The 19,299-nt window shown below is 39.8% G+C and overlaps 1 protein-coding gene across 3 annotated transcripts in view; it reads left to right on the top strand.

The window, feature by feature from the left end:
• Positions 1–19,299, top strand: part of ANKRD28 (ankyrin repeat domain 28) — a 234,173-nt gene that overhangs the window by 204,276 nt on the left and 10,598 nt on the right. For all 3 annotated transcript variants that reach the window (XM_032801146.2, XM_075062432.1, XM_032801145.2), the window contains 6 exons: positions 4,565–4,652; positions 4,749–4,832; positions 5,399–5,544; positions 5,761–5,843; positions 6,026–6,108; positions 15,624–15,715. In XM_032801146.2, the coding sequence (XP_032657037.1) occupies positions 4,565–4,652; positions 4,749–4,832; positions 5,399–5,544; positions 5,761–5,843; positions 6,026–6,108; positions 15,624–15,715 (576 nt within the window). The remainder of the gene's footprint in view (positions 1–4,564; positions 4,653–4,748; positions 4,833–5,398; positions 5,545–5,760; positions 5,844–6,025; positions 6,109–15,623; positions 15,716–19,299) is intronic.

Raw genomic sequence — 19,299 nt, 5'->3', positions numbered from 1 at the left:
CTTAATTTAAATGAAACAAGTACAGAAACCATTTCATTACCTTGTCATTTTTTTTTTGAACTTTCCCTTTATATTAGTAGTTTACGTTTAACACGATGCTATACTGTATTTGCATTTTTGTTTGTTTTTTTGTCTCTGCTGCTGTCTGTTTGCAAACTTCTGGTTTCAAAGGAGGTGTGCGGTTGACTGGTCAGTTCATAACTCTGGTGTTTGTAACTCTGAGGTACTACTCTACTAACTGTGACAAATCTTCATTATAGGAAGGGCTCTCAACTCTTGTGAATCACTGAATATATACCATTCTGTTGACCTATATTTGAGTCTTTGGCCTCCCCCACGGGGAGGGAATCGATCTAAGTTGCGCAACTTCAGCCACGTGAATAATGTAGCTGAAGTCAACATACTTAGACCTATTCACCATGGTGTTTTCGCTGTGGTGAGTCGATTGCTGCCACTCCCCCGTTGACTCTGCCTGCGCCTCTAGTAGTGGTGGAGTACAGGAGTCAACAGGAGAGCACCCGGGGTCGATTAATCGCATCTAGACTAGACGCGATAAATTGATCCCCGCTGGATCGATCGCTGCCCAGTGATTCGGAAGGTAGTGTAGACATACCCTTAGTTTCTAAATATTATGAAACAGAACCCTTCAGGCAACATTTAATGGGAGCAAGGTCAAGCCATAGTTGAATAATTTTTAAATAAGTTGAATGTATTTGTATAGTAACTCCAGTATCTAATATGATATACTGACTGCTTATTTCTGTGTTTTAATGTGTATTTTTCAAAAAGTAGTAAAAATGTTAAAAAATAAGAGAAAATTTGGATAGGATAGCACTGTTGAAGCAGAAATGGGTGCCACTTATCCCAAGAAATTATTTAATTAGGAAGTAATTTAATCAGAGTAAAATAATTCCGTGTTAACTCATCTTGAAGTATTTCACTGATATCATAAGATCCTTCTGCCTCAGATCAAACCACATATACAAGTATAGTATTTGAAGAACAAAAGGCATCAGGAAGGGTCATAGCATTTCCCCTTCCTTTTGCTTGCTGCCTCAGTACATTCTGGAGGGTGAGAGGTTCACTCAGAGCTTTTGCTTAATAACACAGCCACAACCTAATCTTCACAGGTAATTAAGGTTCTCATTTACTTCATTTTCTGCCTTGCTCCAAAATGTTAATCAGAGAAGTAAGAGCTTAAAGCTCATTTTCCTAATTAGTGCTAAGGGAATAGCAATACAGTCTATACTTATAGGCAAAGTTACAGACTATATCTCTGAGACTAATTTTATTGAATAGAATAAGAATAAACTAAATTGTGAATGGTTGACGAATAAAGCTATGTTTTAGTCATGGGTATTTTTAGTAAAAGTCACGGATAGGTCACAGGCAGTAAACAAAAATTCACGGCCCGTGACCTGTCCATGATTTTTACTATATATCCCTCACTGAAACTTGAGGGAGAGACGGCTGCCTGGGGGTGCTGTGGATGCCGGGGGGGAGTGGGGAGCGCAAGCCCAGTGCTGGAGCATGCAGCCCAGGACCCCCACTAGTGCTGGTGGGGCATACGGCCCAGGAACCCCACTGGTGCTTGGGGGGGGGGCACAGCCCAGGATCCTCATCGGTGCTTGTGGGGGAGGTAACTGTCTCCGCCCACCACCCCCAGCAACAGCAGAAGAGTTTGGGTGTGGGAGGGGACGGGGTTGGGGCACAGGACAGGGTGAGGCAGGTTCTGGGATGCACTTACCTGTGGTGCTCTCTGGAAGCGGCGACATCCATCCCCCTTGCTCAGCTCCTAGGTGAAGGCATGTCCAGGCTTTGGGCCAGGCACACCGGCAGGCTGCAGAAGTCATGGAGGTCTTGGAATCCATGACATCTATGAATAAACTCACAGCCTTATTGATGAATGATCCACTGTGAATTTGACCACAGTGTCTCAATGCGACAGAAAAATTGGATGTTTTCATTCCTTTAGTTTCATGTCAGACTACTGTGAGATGAGATGAGAACATGCAATCACTAGTCTAGCTAGAACTATTTCCTGCCAAAAATAAAAATAAAGTAATATGCATTGTTTAGGTTTCATGTGTATAAGTTTGTCTAATTTAAAAAATCAAATTAGTCAACACTTAAGTTTTAGAGAGAAGGAGGACTACCTTCCATTTCTGCATATTCTGTTTTACATCAGTTCATGATGTATGCAGTCTCATTATCTGTATCTTGAAAAATAAAAAAAATGTAACTTTCTCAACTGCAGTTTCTTTAAAGTTGTCAAAATTGCAGAAATGGCTGTAGACAAAAAATTTTAAGAAATTTAGTTAAAATCTGTCTTACTAGGCAAATCTTTTACTAAAAATATCAAATAAAATAAATTCAAGGAGTTTTATATGGAGGAGGAAAAGTTTAGGTAGGATTACTAGCTCTGAGACTGTTTTTTTGTCAAGCTGTTGAAGCAGGAAGTAATAAATACATTTTCCTTGGTGTATTTTGCACAGGGTGCATTGGAGTTGAATTTTGACTGACTACTATGTACCCATGCTCTTTCTTCTGTGGGAGCTTAGTTGCTAAAAAAGAGGTGACGAGCCATGAAAACAAATGAAATGGGTTGAGTTAAACCTGCTTCTCCAGGATGAGCATTTGGGTTGGAATGTGAGCTTTGATTTTATAGTGAACTCTGCAGTCTATTTGAACAATAGCTTTCTTAGTATATACAGCCTGCTATGTATTAATACATGATTGACAATAAGCAAATTAAACATGTTTAGTTGTAAGATTCCAAAGCATTAGTTTTTTTTAATTTGTGGTTAAGTGGATGGATCTGATGATAATTTGGGGACAAGTGTAAGCATATTTTTTGTTTTGGCCAATCAGTACTGTGGGCTAGATTTTATATATCTTTCTTTTTGTCTTTGCCAGTGATAATGATATCCTGGAAAGGATCCTTGAACATGCAGTACTTAACTCTAGAAACACAATGCTATGGCATCCAAGATTGGCTTCTTTATTTAGAATCTTTTAAAACTTTCTTTTTATGGTGCAATAATTGACAAACATTGGTTTAAAATATCTTTTGATGCAGAAAACAAGTCAAGGAACAAAATATCCTTCTACAAATTGAGGCAGATCCTGAAAATATTTAATGTTTTCCTTTGCTTTTGTTATGTGATTGGAAAGCACTGATTAACAGTAAATAGGAAGATGAAAATTGCGGTTGTGCTTGAGTGGAGAAAACTAAGCTGTTTGGTGTATTTAAATAATTACCCACTCCAATCTGAGGGTTTATACCCAATCTGTGAGGGTTCAGCTCCAAAATCAAGTACAGAGGAGAGGTTATCGATAGAAGAGGGACCATGGTGCACAACAGGGACAACAAAGTCTCTTTTTGTAATAATTATTTTGTATTGGCCAACCAAACAACAATATACACACAGCAGTCTGGTAAAGTAGAGAGAGAACAATACGGAACATTTAGCATTTACTTTACTTACACAATCCCTTGTGGAGAAACACAGAGTGTCAGTCGTCATCCTCACTGTCATCATTCTCACCATCATTATCATCAGCACCAGTGGAGGTCATCCTGTGCTATAGGCCTGTGTTACAACATTAATTCATACTTACATTTCACGTCTGTATTCTAAATATGCATGATATCATTTATCCTTGGCTACATTGGTATTTGAGTGACACACACAGGCTTATCAGCATTGTCATCCACATCAGTTTCAGTGGCATTATTTATGACCAAACTCCAGGGAAAACTCCATTAGAATTATGTCACTTTCAGAGAGAGATGAAACACTGCAATCTAAAGTTTTTTCAGTTGGGTAAGGATGCAGGAGAGACCATAGTCCCCCCCCCCCAACATATGAGCAAATAGTTCAGGAGAGAAGTAAATTACCAAAATCAAACAAGAGGCATATGTTTTCTTTCTGTATTTATATAAAGGGAGCTTACATCTAAGAGAGGACTTTAAATGTTAGAATAAATATCACTGTGTATGCAGGGAATATATAGTGGAATAATTCATTACAGTGAACAATATAGAAGCAAGAACATATTTGTTTATGATTTTACTGTTTAAATTATTTTAAAGTTTGGGTCATTATCTTTCAGCCCATGTTGTGGATGTACTCAGTTTGTGACTCCATGTTATTCAGCAGTTCAGTGGGGGAAAAAGCAAACCCCCCAAAACATCTTTCCACTAGAGAAAGGATTACAGTGGAAGAAAATCTTCCAACTGGACTAAGTGGTTAGTCCATTGAATGAACTCTAAAACTGCTATATTATAAGAGCTCTAAATTGGCTAAACATTCTTCATGTGCCCCAGCCAGTGCATCATGACTTCAAAGTTCATAAACTCCTGCAGTACTGGTCTAGTATTCTGATTGTACTTGTGGCTTCTAGACTTCTGAAAATACACCATGTTTTTGTTAATCCCCAAATACGGCCACATCTAAAGTAATTCAAGTGTGTATTTAAGACTTTCAAATGAAATGTCATTTAATTTACCTTAGCTGTGTGTGTTTATTTTGTTTTTAATATCTGATTTTAAAACTTTTAGGTCATGACAGCTGTGTAGAGCTTCTTTTGGAACAGGAAGTTTTCCAGAAAATGGAAGGAAATTCTTTCAGCCCATTGCATTGTGCTGTGTAAGGAAGTCCAAGATTACTGTAACAGATTTCATTAGACTATTTAACAAAAGCTCAATCATTCTCTAAGTAACACCCTGTTTAATTTTTTAATAGCATAAATGACAATGAAGGTGCTGCTGAAATGTTAATTGATACGTTGGGTGCTGGCATTGTAAATTCAACAGATGCAAAAGGAAGGTAGGAATATAACAACTGCACTTAGGAAACAGTGCACTGCAAACACTCCTTGCTTTTGTGTCATAGCCTTAATGTTTTTTAAACTTATTTGGCATATTTGTTTTCTTTTCTATATAAAGGCATTTTTTGGTAATATCCTGATAATGGTGGTTGGGGATTTTTAAAAACCATGTATTGTGTTAATAGAGCTGAATTGGTTTTTTATTGTGTAGGAGTGTTTGGGCATTTTTAAAATTGCATAAAAATTTTCACAATGTAAATCTTTATGCCTATTAACTATATTTTAGTATTCTATCCATTTTATTTTTCTAAGTCATCCTTGTCCATATTATGGGCTTACTGGTTGCTAAATATTCATTTTAAATTTGAGGCCAATTATTTTTAAAAACTGAAAAATGATCTTATAATAGCAACTGTGACCACTCTAACAATAATGGCCTTAGTGTATTTTTATGTGACTGCCCACACTGATACAATTGCAGGATCACAGCCAAAGTTTTCACCTGTGAATAAAACATTATGTACGTTTCCGGGATGTAAGCCCATTTCCTCTTGATTTCTTTTAGAACCCCTCTTCATGCAGCAGCTTTTACAGATCATGTGGAGTGTTTACAGCTTCTACTCAGTCATAATGCTCAAGTAAATGCTGTAGATTCTTCTGGAAAGACTCCTCTAATGATGGCTGCAGAAAATGGGCAAACTAACACCGTTGGTAAAGAGAGAGCTTAAATATCTTCTACTTTAACTTTTAATAATGTACAGTAATATCCTACTATAGACATTGTTTTAAAATTAACATGTTATGCATTCACACATGTTTATTAGAAGTGTATTATTTTAGGTTTTAATCTTCATTTTATAAAGTGGAAAATAGATAATTCCTTTAGGAACACACTTTTTAGTTAATGCAAACTTTTATTTCCTTCAGAGGTGCTGGTTAGCAGTGCTAAGGCTGATCTGACCTTGCAAGATAGCAGTAAAAACACAGCACTCCATTTGGCTTGCAGCAAGGTGTGTGTCAGTTTCTATTTGAGCCCCTTTTTTGCATGTATGTTTGTTTAATGAAAAACTATTTTTTTAAATACGATCTTTGTTAAACTCTGTAAAATCTCCAGACACTACTTCAGAAAAACATACAAAACAATTTCTTCAATGAGTGTGTTATCTGATAAACGTGTTTCCTGTATATTTAGGGTCATGAAACTAGTGCCTTGTTAATACTGGAGAAAATTACGGATAGAAACCTCATCAATGCCACCAATGCAGCCTTGCAAACGTATGTATGGCCACTGAACAATATTTTACAGTTGGATTTTCAATATATTTCTGCTGTTAGTAAAGCTAATAATTACATAGACAATTTTAAGTGTTCAGGTTTCCATCTGAATAACACAAAGGGATGCTGGAAAAATCTTAGGCCATCATGGCTCAAAGAATTATATCAGGAGTGACACTAATCCTCTGAGATGATCTGCAGGACAGTAGTCTTGTGTGTTTAATTCTTTATAAGCACTATTCAACTTTTTCTGTTAAAAATTAAATAGTTAATTGCAATGATTGTTACAAATGTCTGATTTGCTGTTTTAAAAAAAAAAGCAGGTGACTTAACTAATTATGAAAATGCTAGCTGGAGAGTGCCACATTGTTTTAATAAAAGTAGACAAAAAGTAATCTGGTATTTTCTAGCTAACATTTCGTCTAAAAACTTTTATCTTAGAACTCTATTTTTGGAGCCCGGTTATGGGGAAATTCAAATGTAAGAAGCATTTTGTACTATAAAACTGTGAAATGTAGTTGGAACTGGGATGGAGGATTTTAATAACTGATCCTTCTGTTTTTATTTTCTCTTAAAAAGTGATACTGGCAGCCTAGAACACCTACCCACATGGATTTTTAAAATCTTTTAATTTGTTCTTAACAGTCAGAAGAAAACATGAAAATTTATCAGGGCTGCAAAACGACTCTTGGATGTTTTAGCCTTAGCAACCTTGTCATGTGTTCCTGCTCCCCTGTTGGAATCTCTCTCATCCAATTGTTGCTCAAGGGATTTCCTTACAAAATCACTTCCTGTCAATTAGGGGCTGCTTTGATTTGGGAATTAGACAGCTAGGCTCCTGCTCTTGCTGCTCACCATATTGGATCTTAAGCAGCATGGAACACACCAAGCAAGAAGAAGAATGTAGCTGAGGTGATGGCTGGTTGCCCTGGCACATGGCTAATGAGGCAGAAAGAGGTGGAGAGAAAACAAGCTGGGAGACAAAAGGGGGAACAAAAGAAGATAAAGAGCATGGAGGCACATTAAGGAGGGTGGGCACAGTCTCTTCTAACTTCTTCCAAATAACCTGAATCAACCATACGGCTCATGTGGATCTCCAGGGAAAATCAGTGACCTTTTTCTCACTGGCAAGAAGTGTCATGCACTGAACTCCACAAAACTTGAATAATTGTAGTGTTTAAAATATTTTACTGGTATGGAAACTTATTTTACAATCAGTTATACTGAGTTCCTAAACCAAGTGCATCACAAATTATGTCAAGTTTTTTTTTAGCAAGATGAATGCTGGCAGAAGTAGGCCCAAATTGTAAATAACTTTTTCAAATGGATTTCAGTTTGTTCATGGTGTTAAATGCTTCTTACTTCTTGAACTTTAACATTTTTGAGCTACAGACAGTAGGTGCAATTCAAGTAGTGTCCCTATAGATGTTCCTCTTCAGGCGCACACATGCCTCTTGAACCCTTGATTGGAGATTTTCAGTTAGCAGTGTCCGTTCGGCCCACACATGTGCCCTATGGCTCCTTATTCTGGATACCGAGGCTGTATAGGGATGGCCTGGCAAACCGTCCTCAGTTCCTTCTCATCTGCCTTGGCCTAAGACAGAGCCCTAGCACATCTACGTTGACCGTGCCTCAGCTTTTCTAATATTCCTATAGTGATTAAGAGAGTTCTTATAGTTAGCTGTTAGCGTACTTATAATTAATCAGATAGGTAGAAAGAGAATTATTTTAATCCCTTCTTTTTCCTCAGGGAGATGTATCTTATTCCTGGCAGGGCATACCTGATTTGACAGATTTCAGATATTGCCTCTCATGCTGAGAGGCTATATTTGTGAGTGACAGCCACTCTGTGTGTGTCTGTTGCTTGAAGGAGTCCTTTGTCTCCCAGAAGGGTAACTTCTGCCTGGCTCTCAACTCCAGGGTAAAGAAAAACAGGGAGATTTAAACTCAGACTGGTAATGAAGGAACGCTCCCTTCAGCCAGCTTCTGAGTCTGGTCAGGAGACATCGCATCTCCTCTCCCGCCTCTTTTTGGAGGCTTCAGGGAAGGCTTCCAAAAAGAGGATTGTGGACTCTCACTTTAAGGCACCCACTCCAAATAGGCCCAGGTCCCTGGCAAAATGTACAGTCTCCAAAGCCTTATCCTCTTGACTCAGTACTATTGAGTCAAAGGACTCCTCCTCTGGTACTGATGGAGCCATAAGGTCCTATAGCATGAAGGAGAGAAATGACTCCAATAGGCCCTTTGTACCTTATACCAGCAAGCAGAGGCACTCGGTATTCGCAGCGTTGAGTTTAGCCCAACTGGTGGTACACATGCATGCAGAATCATCAGCATTGAGCAGGCAACAGCACCAGACACCATTGGCATCCGCTTTAGTACACCCACCATCAGCAGTACCACAGGCTTCAGCAACCGTGGCCTCAGCTACTGCATCAGTACCAATTCCCTATTCGGTACCACAGGAGTTCAGCTATACTAAGGGCTGCTCTGTAAGGGAGTCCCAGCTCCTCATGAGTACCGAGCATCTCTTTAGACTGTGACTCTGAACTACAGTTCTCCAATACTGCAGGACTCTCCACTATTTTCAGCAGGTAGTCATCCATTGAATGTAATGGAGGGAAGAATGAAGGGAAGTCCCTGCTGGTCTGCTGTTTCTGTTCAGGGTTCCCCAACATATCCCTTGAGGAACACATTCTCTGCAAGTCATAGCAAAGATTGGGCTCACCATCAAGGGTGGTGGAACCAACCCAGCATGCCACCCCCAATGCCATATGGGGGCCACGTTGTGATCCCTGGGCTGCCTATCAACAATTTGCCAAACTACTGATACCATCTCATAGGGTGGCCACAGTTATACAATCCTCTCCTCCCTAACCAGCCCCCCCACAGGAGGAGACAGTTGAGGAGCAGGAAGCTATGGCACATAAGGCGGTCACCACTCAAACACCTGTTTTCATCCTTGTTACTAGCCAAGGTGTTTGTCTCTGCCACTCTTGGCAACTCAAGACCTCATAAGGAGGGTAGCTGACACTCTTCAGATTCCTCTCAAAAGAGAGAAGGATTTACTGCACAAACTGTTGGATATCTTGCAGACAGCAACACCCTCCATGATGGCATTACCCGTCAATGAGGTGCTCCTAGATCCAGCTAGGATAGTGTGGTAGATACCTGCCACTATTTTGCCTTAATTTAAATGGGCAGATAAGAAGTATGTTCCCCTTACTTTTTGTTCTCCCATTCTCCATCTAACTCCCTTTTTAACCGTTATTTACATCCCTAGGCCAAATATAATGATAACAGATTCATAGCTTTTATTGAACATTTGCCACAAGAGCATAAGGAGCAATTCCAATCCACAGCCTCAGGGGGCTAGTTGGTGGCCAGAACTGCTTTTCAAGGATCCTAAACTGCTGCCGACACTGTTGCCAGGTCCATCTCCATAGTGATGGTGGTGGTGTGCAGGGCATCTTGGCTCCATCCCTTCGGGTTTCTGAGAAATAGAGAACACCTTGGAGGGACCTCCCCTTCAGTGGTTGTAAGCTCTTCTTGGAAACTATGGATGAGTCCTTGAATACCCTAAAGGAGTTTAGGGCTACTTTACAATTCTTGGCTATATATACACCTACAAATAAGACAAGGTTAAATATGTCCCAGACTGCCCAGTGCTCGCATCCTATTCAGTTTTCCGGGGTCGTAGGTCCACTAACACCCTCCCACACACACACACCACCCCACAGAAAGACATAGATTTCAGTGAGAGAGGGCCTCCCAGCTGTCCTCCATGATCACCCAGTCATCTTCAAAGCAACAGGTTTGATGATTTGGTCAAGGATTCACATCCTCCTGCACCTCTGGACTTACAGCTGCATCCATTAACCCACCTCCTGCCTTTAAAGACCACCTTGCCTAGTTCTAGCATGCTGGGAGAGGGATCACTACAGACAACTGGGTCATAGATGTCATAAAATGGATGGTATATGTTGATGTTATGTCTCTCCCTTTGACACCCCCCTTCCCCATCCCTCTTCAGGGACCGCTCTTGCAAGCTTTTATTGAGACGAGGTGAACTGTCTCTTTCAGTTAGGAGCAATAGAGCCAGTTCCTCTTCCTCACGGGTCAAGTGATTTTACTCTAAGTATTGCCTTGTGCCAAGGATCTTACTTAGATCTAAGACTTCTAAAAGTTCGTAAAGTCTCAAAAGTTCAGAATGTGTGACTCTGGCAGCTATGGTTTCTTCATTAGAGAAAGAGGTTTGGTTTTCAGCCTTCAACGTACAAGATGCATATTTCCATATAACAATATACCCGTCACACAGGAAATATGTATACTATGTATAGGCTAGGATCATTTCCAAAACTGAGTGCTTTCCTTCAATGTTTCCTTGGCCCCAAGGTTGTTCTCAAAAGTCCTGGCAGTAGTGGTTGCTTACCTCTGACAAGAAGCAATCCTACTCTTCCCATACCTTGACAACTGGCTACTCAAGGGCCGTTCCTACGAAGCAATGCTGTCTTCTAGACAGATCGTCCTTGCTGTAGTCCAGAGTTGGGTCTGTAGCTGAATGTAAAAAATTCAAACCCCCGTACAGAAGATTCAGTTTATAGGGGCATATTTGGACTCATTGACAGCCAGAACCCATCTTCCTTTAGACAGCTTCTTAACTTTGTCATGTCTAGATGGGCAGTTCAGGGGAGCTCTTGAGCCACAATAAGGAATGGACTTCAGGTCCTGGGACATGTGGCAACTTGCACCTCTTTGACAAATCAGACAAGGCTACCTCTCCATTGCTTCCAGAGTTGGCTCAAAGCAGCATATTCTCCAATCAAACACATCTTAGACAGACAGTTGAGGGATTCTTCAGACTGGTGGAAGGATCAACTCAGTGTTTATGAAGGTGTTCCTTTCTGTTGCCCAGCCCCATCAGTGACTTTAACAACAGATACATCACTGTTGGGATGGGTAGCCTTGCTCAATACCCTCACAACTCAGGCCACATGAACAACTCAAGAAATCACCGTGATACTCCTCCCCGTGCAGCAAAGTCGTGAAACTGTGGTATTGGTGCATAGCTCATCAGATCCAAATTTCACCAGTCTACCTCCCAGGTATTCAAAACACCACAACTACTGCCCTTAGCAGACACTTCTCACAGGATTAGGAATGGAAGCTAGAACCCAAGTTCTCCACAGAATATTCCTAAAATGAGGACTGCCAGATGTGGATCTCTTCACCACCTCCAGGAACAGGAAATGTCCTGTTTTCTGCTCAAGAGGGCATCTGGGCCACCACTCCTAGGGAGACACCTCTCTTTTATCTTGGAAGAAGAGTCTATATGCATTTCCTCAAATGCTGCTACTACTGATGGTGATGAACAAGATCAGACAGGGCAGAACCGGAGTTATCCTTATAGTGCCAACATGGCCAAGACAAGCTTGGTACCCTTACCTGCTTCACATATGTGTCTAACTGTTGTGTAGGCTCCCAGCTATTCCTTATCTACTGTCGCATGATACAGGTTGTATGCTTCATACCAAGCTAGGGATTCTCCGCCTCAGGGCATGGCTCCTTGATGGTTCATAGTGAATCCTCCTGCTCTATAGAAGTACAACAGGCACTACTGAATAATAGAGAAAAATCAACCTGCACTACTTACCTGCAGAAATGGAAGTGTCTTCCATTGGTATTTTTACCTCTTGCCTGATTTGGTGCCACTTTGTCATCTTTGATTATCTGTTGGAGCTAAAGAAATCAAGTTATCAGTTCGATTAAGGTCCATTGGCCGCAGTATTAGCCTTTCATTCTCCAGTAGAAGGGTTCTCCAAATTTGGTCATCCAATATCATCTATTTATTTATTGAGGATTTTGGAGAATTTCTGTCTGCAGATTAGAATCCCTGTCCTGACTTGGGACCTCAACCTGGTACCTTATGAGACCTCCATTCGAACTAATGGCAGTCTGTTCTGTGTTGCATTTATGTATGAAGACAGCCTTATTAGTAGCCATCACATTGGCCTATAGGGTCAGGAAGATTGGAGACTTGATGGCAGAATCCTCCCCACCCACTTTCACAGTGTTCTTTAGGGACGAAGTCTCTTTATGTCCACACCCTAAATTCTTACCTAAGCTGCTATCGGAGGTCCACCTTAGCAGTCCATTAATCTACCAGTGTTTTCCCCAAAGTCACATAGTTCTTTCTCTGCAGGAATCTTGTTTACATACCTTGGATGTCAGATGGGCATTGGCTTTCTACTTCAATAGGACCAAGCAATTTAGGAAATCTATCTAAGCTCTTCATTTCCTTCATGGATGGATCCACAGGGTCCTCAGTCTCTACTCAGAGATTATCAAGATGCATATGTGGATGTATTATCACTTGTCATGATGTTGCAGGCATTCATCCACCTCCCCCCACCACCACCACCGAAAGGGTGATAACACATTCAGCTAGATCTTAGGCAACATCTACAGCAATGCTGAATTATGTAGCAATATCTGAATTATGTACGGCCACTACATGTACATTTTTGAAAAATTATGCCCTGATCCATGCTGCCAGATCCAAAGCAGCACTTGGTTCTCCAGTACTGTCTTCAGTTCTGGACTCTATTCTAAAGCTCCGTCCTCCATCTGGGAATACTGCTTGGAAGTCATCTGAAGTGGAGCACCCATAGACACACTACTCAGTGCAGTAATTGCACTTCAAGACGTGTGTCCCTAGGGGCGCTCTACTAACTGCACTCCTTCCCCTCTGCTTCAGACTGTTCCTTACAGGACATTTAGGTGGAGAAGGAGCTGAGGGTGGTTTGCCCAGGCACCCCTATACAGCCTCGGTATTAAACATGAGGAAGCATTAAGGCATATGCGTGGGCCAGATCGACATTAACTGAAAATCTCCAACCAAGGGCTTGAGAAATGCACGTGCATATGAAGTGGAGCCATCCCTCGGGGGATACATGAAGAACCACAGTTACTGCACAAAGTGTGTAACTTCTCCTTTCCCCTCTGCCCCCCCCCCCATGAGCTTTATTTCTGTGTAGTGAGATTAATTTGGGGATTTTTACAAACTTTATAATAAATGAAAGTCAATATAGAACTGAAGTGATCTACCAAAGTTATTGGGTATACTGTGTGCCCTGTTGTGGTTTCTTTTTAAAACCAATTAGATAAATTTTGATTGCCACTCCTCTTCGATTGATGCTTTACAAGAGGATGCAGTTGTAATGTTTGATGGATGATGTGCCTTGAAAATGTAAAGTTACATTTAATACTTGAAGGTTTTGAGTAAATAATGAATTCATTGTGTTTGTGTGTTCTTTTTGCCACTTCGTGCCTTGTATTATGAGGAAATTATTCTATCTGCAGAGACAGTTGGAGATCTTAGATTGGTTTCTGGCTTTCAGAAACCAATCTAAAAGAAAGGCATTAGTATTTCAACCTAAGTTCCCTCTAAGCTCAGGGTACCACGGGTAGAGAGTAGGTAGAGAGTAGGCTGGGGAGCAAGTTACTTGGGGCATACAGGGCTCTGATGGGGCAGAGTCGCTTTTCCCACGGCCCGAGTCCCAGAACTGCTGTGGCGGGGGAGAGGTGCCTCTCCCCTGCTGCAGCAGCTCAGGCTGCAATGCATTCACTTTAACTAGTTTCACAGTAAGTAAGTGAGGATAAAACTTGGCTCTTAAGACTACCACACTCCTGGGAAAAGGCACTGGGGTTACTAATGGTTAAAAGATGATAACCTATTTAAAATCACTCATTACAAAGACAATCATCTCTGCTATCTACTAGAAAAGAACTGGGAGTGCAAGAGAGTGTACGCAGCAAGGTTTATATGGTTTTGTACCACTAGCTGCAGTTTAATTGCAACTATTATTGCCACTTTTTACCAGCACAGAGAGTATGTGTACTTTAAATGACTACGTCTGATGCAAAGCTTTCAACTATAACAAACAATATCATCAAATAGTATAGCACAAAAATCTGTGCTGCCTTAAATTTGGTTGGGAATGTACTGTCTTAAAGATGTCTATTAAATAATCAAGCAAAATTCCATGTATCATCACGGACCAACGGCATGCAACAAGCCAGTAAAAATATGTGTGGGTGGGGAGGGGAAAAACTGAGAATTTCTGCACAATTTTATTCCTGTTTGTCAAAATTTCAAGACAAAATGCGTTCCAAATTTTTGTGTGAAAAATTTTGACCAGCTGTAGTAAAAACCTATTGCCATGTTTACACTACTGTGAAAAGTAATTTAGCTCCCTCTGCTGGTTTTACGTCAGCAATGCTCTGTCTCTGAGCACATCCTGACATCAAAAGTATGAATGCCCAATCAAGCAAACTGTTAAGAGAACCTTTGATAAAGTGTAGCTTCATTAGGAAGAGTGGGTGACAGCTGACAACTGTGTTTTCAAATAGAAGAAGAAAGATTTGGTAGGGTAAGCTAGTTTAAAGTAACAGCAAATATTATGAACTTCTATACAGATATCTTTAAAGACTTAAAAAGAAAACACCAGTGTTTCTGGGTTGGTTTTTTTGTTAAACGATCAGCTTCAGTGTGAGAGGTATGACAGAGTTCTTTTAAAATTATAATTACTCCCATTTGTGTTCATAAACCTGCATTTGAGGAAGTAAGGATTAAAGTTTCTGGAGGGGATTTCCAGAAGCACTTGATGTTTGCTTACCTCTCCTTCACTGGAGTCAATGGGAGAACTTCAGTGGGAGCTGAGTTAAGCCAATGCTGACTGCTTTTGAAAAATATCCCACTCTACATAACTAAGGTATGCTGACTCAGCGCCTCACCTGCAAACCACTTGAATTCAAGTGGTAGGGCCTGCACCCCAACCTTCTGCCCCAGCCTTGAGCCCCTTCCCACACTCCGAAACCCTTGGTCCCACCCCTATACCTCCTAGCCTCCATATTGGTGGACATAACAAAATTCATTCCACACATGGATGTAAAAAATTAGAGGGAACATTGATTTCAGCTATTTTATATAATAAAATATGACTAGCATCCTGCTAGTGGTACTCTAATAAAAGACTATTGCCAGTGACCTACCTAATTCCCCAGATGTGCTGCAATCTACTTTCAGATTGCAGTGAAAGATTAGTTACTTTAATTATGGACACAACTAAAGTGGAAAGGGGAACATTTGTTGCTACCCTTTTAACAAGTTCTTTTTTATGTTTTTGTTATAAGGCATGCCAGATCAAGAGTTATTCCTTCACAATGTCATGTCATAAAAAGGAACTAGTACATAATTTTTATTGCAGAAATGCTCTTTGCTGTTAAGAGGAATAATAAATATGCAGCTTTAAATTTTTCCTTTTTTTACTCTTAAAGGAAAATAATTTTATTTTTCTTTAATTTTTACATTCTATAAGAAGTTAAGTAACAGAACAAATAAAGGAGATCTATATAGTGTGGTTGTCAATATAGATGGGTATTTCATTCCTAAAATATTCTTTTGTATCTTGTTTGGAGGCTTATTCTATAACCAGGTTTGTTTGTCTTCACAGACCTCTGCATGTTGCTGCTCGAAATGGATTAACAGTTGTAGTTCAAGAACTTTTAGGCAAGGGAGCGAGTGTACTTGCTGTAGATGAAAATGGTAAGAATAAAATTTACCTTGTTTTCTAGTAAGGAACAGTAGTTTCTGTTCCTGGTATAGAAAGTGGTAAACTTAAGTTTTATATTGGTTATATGATGGAATGCCTCCTTCTGAGAATGGGACATGTGGATGCTGGGTCAGGTTAGCAAAGCAGGAGAAATGGAAGAGCCTGATTAAGTTTGGAACGTTAATGCAGGTTATCAAACGCAAATAATTGATTCTACATTGCAGTCTTGATTATATTAGGTGTAAATACACTCGTTTTAGCAATATTGGAAGCAATCATAAGAGCACAGTATCAGAGTATACTCTTACTTTTGGACATTAGTGACTTGGGTTTAATAGGCATGCACTAAAATCTTTCAAGTATAAATTTCAAAAGTAAGTATGTACCACAGATCCTAGTTTTGGGGTGTCTCACTTCTGGCTTGTAAGAGGTTTGCAGTACACAGAAGCAAGGAAACATAACTGCCTCATCTCAAAGGTGAAATCGTGCACTTTGTAGGGCATAATGGAATTTAACTCCATCAACTGTCACTTTCTTTTCTCCTATCTCAAAAGCTCTGTAGTCCTTGTGCTGTTTTATTTCCTAGCAAGGAAAGTGATTTTGAGTGGTTGCTGCTTTTTTCAGCAGAAATGCCTGTGAAATTTGTAGTTCCAATCACTTTTATGCTTTTTCTCTTTCTCTTGTAACTTCCTATTATCTTTTTGATATTTCACTGCTTAATCTATCTGAAATATTATTATCATAGGTAGTGGTTGCCACATCAGTAGTTCTCTAAAATGTAAAGAGATTAGAAGGGTAAAATATTTTGGGGGGGGATTTTTTTAGTTTGTGAAGCTTGTGAATTTGACAGAACTATTTGTTTCACTGTTTCCCCTATGTAGTCAGTCAGTCCCCCTGTTTGTGTGGATCTTTCACACTGCAACAGGGAATTGAGAAACATTTTAGTAAAAATCACACAGTTGTCAGAGGGACTCAGAGGTAAGTGTGGCATGTGAACTTTTTTAACTTGAACTTTTAATTTTAAATAGAAAAGGACCTGTTGTTTTTATCTAAGTTATCATTTGGGTTTGTGGTTTTTCTTTATAGCAACAGTTTAATTTCTTTTGTTTTCGGCAGCCCTGGATGTCCATTATGAATACAATCTGACTTTTTCTTTGCCTTGTCAGCTTAGGATGTGAGATAGCAGTATGATGATGCTTTTAGTTAACAGAGCACAAGTTTCAACAGCAGAGAATCCTGTGGCACCTTATAGACTAACAGACGTTTTGGAGCCTATAAGTCTATAAGGTGCCAGAGGATTCTCTGCTGCTTTTACAGATCCAGACTAACACGGCTACCCCTCTGATACTTGACACAAGTTTCAAGTCTGTCTTGGCCTTTTATAAGGGATTGGTAAATCCAGTTCAGGAAAATGGAAGTCACGATAGGCCTGGTGGGAAGGAGAAAACAGAAAGTATTCATTACTACTGCAGCCTTTTCTTTGCCTTAGTACAGAAGGTGTGTCATGGGAACAACAAAAACCTTTGCAGGCATGAGATCTAGAATTCTTGGCATGGTGACTGTTTTAGCAATGTAAGTGGATCATTATATGGACTTCATGCAAAAACTGCTGGAATATCTTCTATGCTGGCCTGTCTAGGTTACAGGTATCTTCCCTGTGTTCATTTAGCAGAAATTTGGCTTTTTATGAATATAGAAGAGACCAACTTCACTTTAGCCCTCCACATTCCAATTTGAGAGAATTGTTGTATTTAAAACTCTGTTAAAAATCTTAATAACCTCCAGTATCATAGGCAATTAATATCTTTCAGAGCCACTAGATTCTTGTAACCTCATGGTTTAATTTTAAACTTTTATTCCTAGCTTCAAGTTAATCTCTCAAGATTAAGTTCACTTGATATAACTGATTGTACTAAATTTTAGGTAAGAGTCACAGTGGAAATTAATCCTAAATTCCATCTGTTACCAGTTTAATCATTCAGTAATTTTCCTCTGCTTTCTCTGCTGTCTGTCTTTGTGAAGCTCTTTGTCACGAAGTAAATTTGAAAAGCTCTATTGAACTTTATTGGATAAGGCAAGTGCTACCCAGCCATAAGTTTTTCCCTTCATGTGGCACAATAATATTAAGTAAGTTTTGGTCTAAGAAAACCTTCAAAAATTGTTCGCAAGACTACATAACTTCAGCTAAACTGCTTTTAACTTGTCATATTAAAGGTGCCTTTGATCAATAGTATACGAGTGATAGCAGCCGGTCTCAGACTTCAGGTGTGCAGAACATCTACATGAGTTCTCTACTTCTGCTAAACATCATTTTCTGGACTCTGTATTTTCCACAGTGATTCATTGTCATGTCAGTGCTGGTTATGTCACAGCTCTTTCCATGCTCTGTTTAAATTTGTTTAGAATGCCTCTATGGGTGTGCTTGAGGCATTGTAGCTCTCTCTCAATCCTTTTTATTGAGTAGAATGTGAATAATGTGTCTTGCTTTTTCCCCTCAGAGTTGGAGGAGTCTTGTTTGGTTCACTTTTATGAGTATTCATTGAGCTGATTGTATTCAGCTCTGTCTTCACTTGTAGTACTGGAACTTTTAGAATCTCCAAGGAGAGGTAGTGTTGCCGAGTGGATAGAACACGGGACTGAGTTCTATTCCTCTGCCTGCCACTGGTGGTTTCCTGGGCGATGTCACCTCCTGGTGCCTCAGTTTCCCTATCTGTAAAATGTGGGTAATAATATTTGCCACCTTTGTAAAACACTTAGATATCTATGGCTGAAAAGTGCTATATAAGAACTGGTGGTTGAGGGTACAGCTGTCCATTATCCCTTCTTGAGGCAAGCAATCATCTCATCTTTTAGGTATATTTAAACATAGAATGTGTTAGAGATCTCTCCTAGCTGGTGCAGGACAGACGCTCAATCCCAATTATAAATGGTACTTTTAGAGTAATTATTAAATGTAAATAATTTGTTTAATTTAACCCAGGCAACTACAGGTCTGTTAGATTGACTTCAATTATACACAAGATCTTAGAGCAAATTTTGAAAGAGAGAGTAATTAAATACATGGAGGTAAACAGTAACTGGGATAACATAAAACGTGGTTTACAAAAGGTAGATTTTGCCAGACCAACTTAATCTTTCTTTGAGAGAAAAAATTTTTAGAAAAAGGAAATACAGTAGACTTAATCTACTGTACCTTGATTTCAGCAAAGCATCAGATATTGTTCCACCTAGGTCTGGAAATTGTTAGTTACATTGGAGAAGACCGGGATTAATCCAAAGGTGGATAAGGAAACGATTAAAAGGGGAGACTACAACAGGTCATAACAAAAAGAAAATTGTCTGGCTGAAGGGCGGTTACTAGTGGAGTTCCTGGAGGATTGGTCTTGGACCCAATCTTATTTAACATTTGCATTAACGACATTGGCACAAAAAGTGGGAGTATGCTAAAAATCTGCAGATGACACAAAGTGGGAAGTACTGCCAGTACAGAAGAGGACCAGAGTATCGTCCAAGATCTGGATGACCTTGAAAAGTGGAGTAATAGAAATTGAATGAAATGTAATAGTGTAAGTCATGC

Source organism: Chelonoidis abingdonii, chromosome 2, assembly GCF_003597395.2.
Source record: "Chelonoidis abingdonii isolate Lonesome George chromosome 2, CheloAbing_2.0, whole genome shotgun sequence".
Lineage (NCBI taxonomy): Eukaryota > Metazoa > Chordata > Testudines > Testudinidae > Chelonoidis > Chelonoidis abingdonii.
The sequence above is the reverse complement of the archived record's forward strand: the minus strand, read 5'-3'. Positions and strand labels throughout refer to the sequence as shown.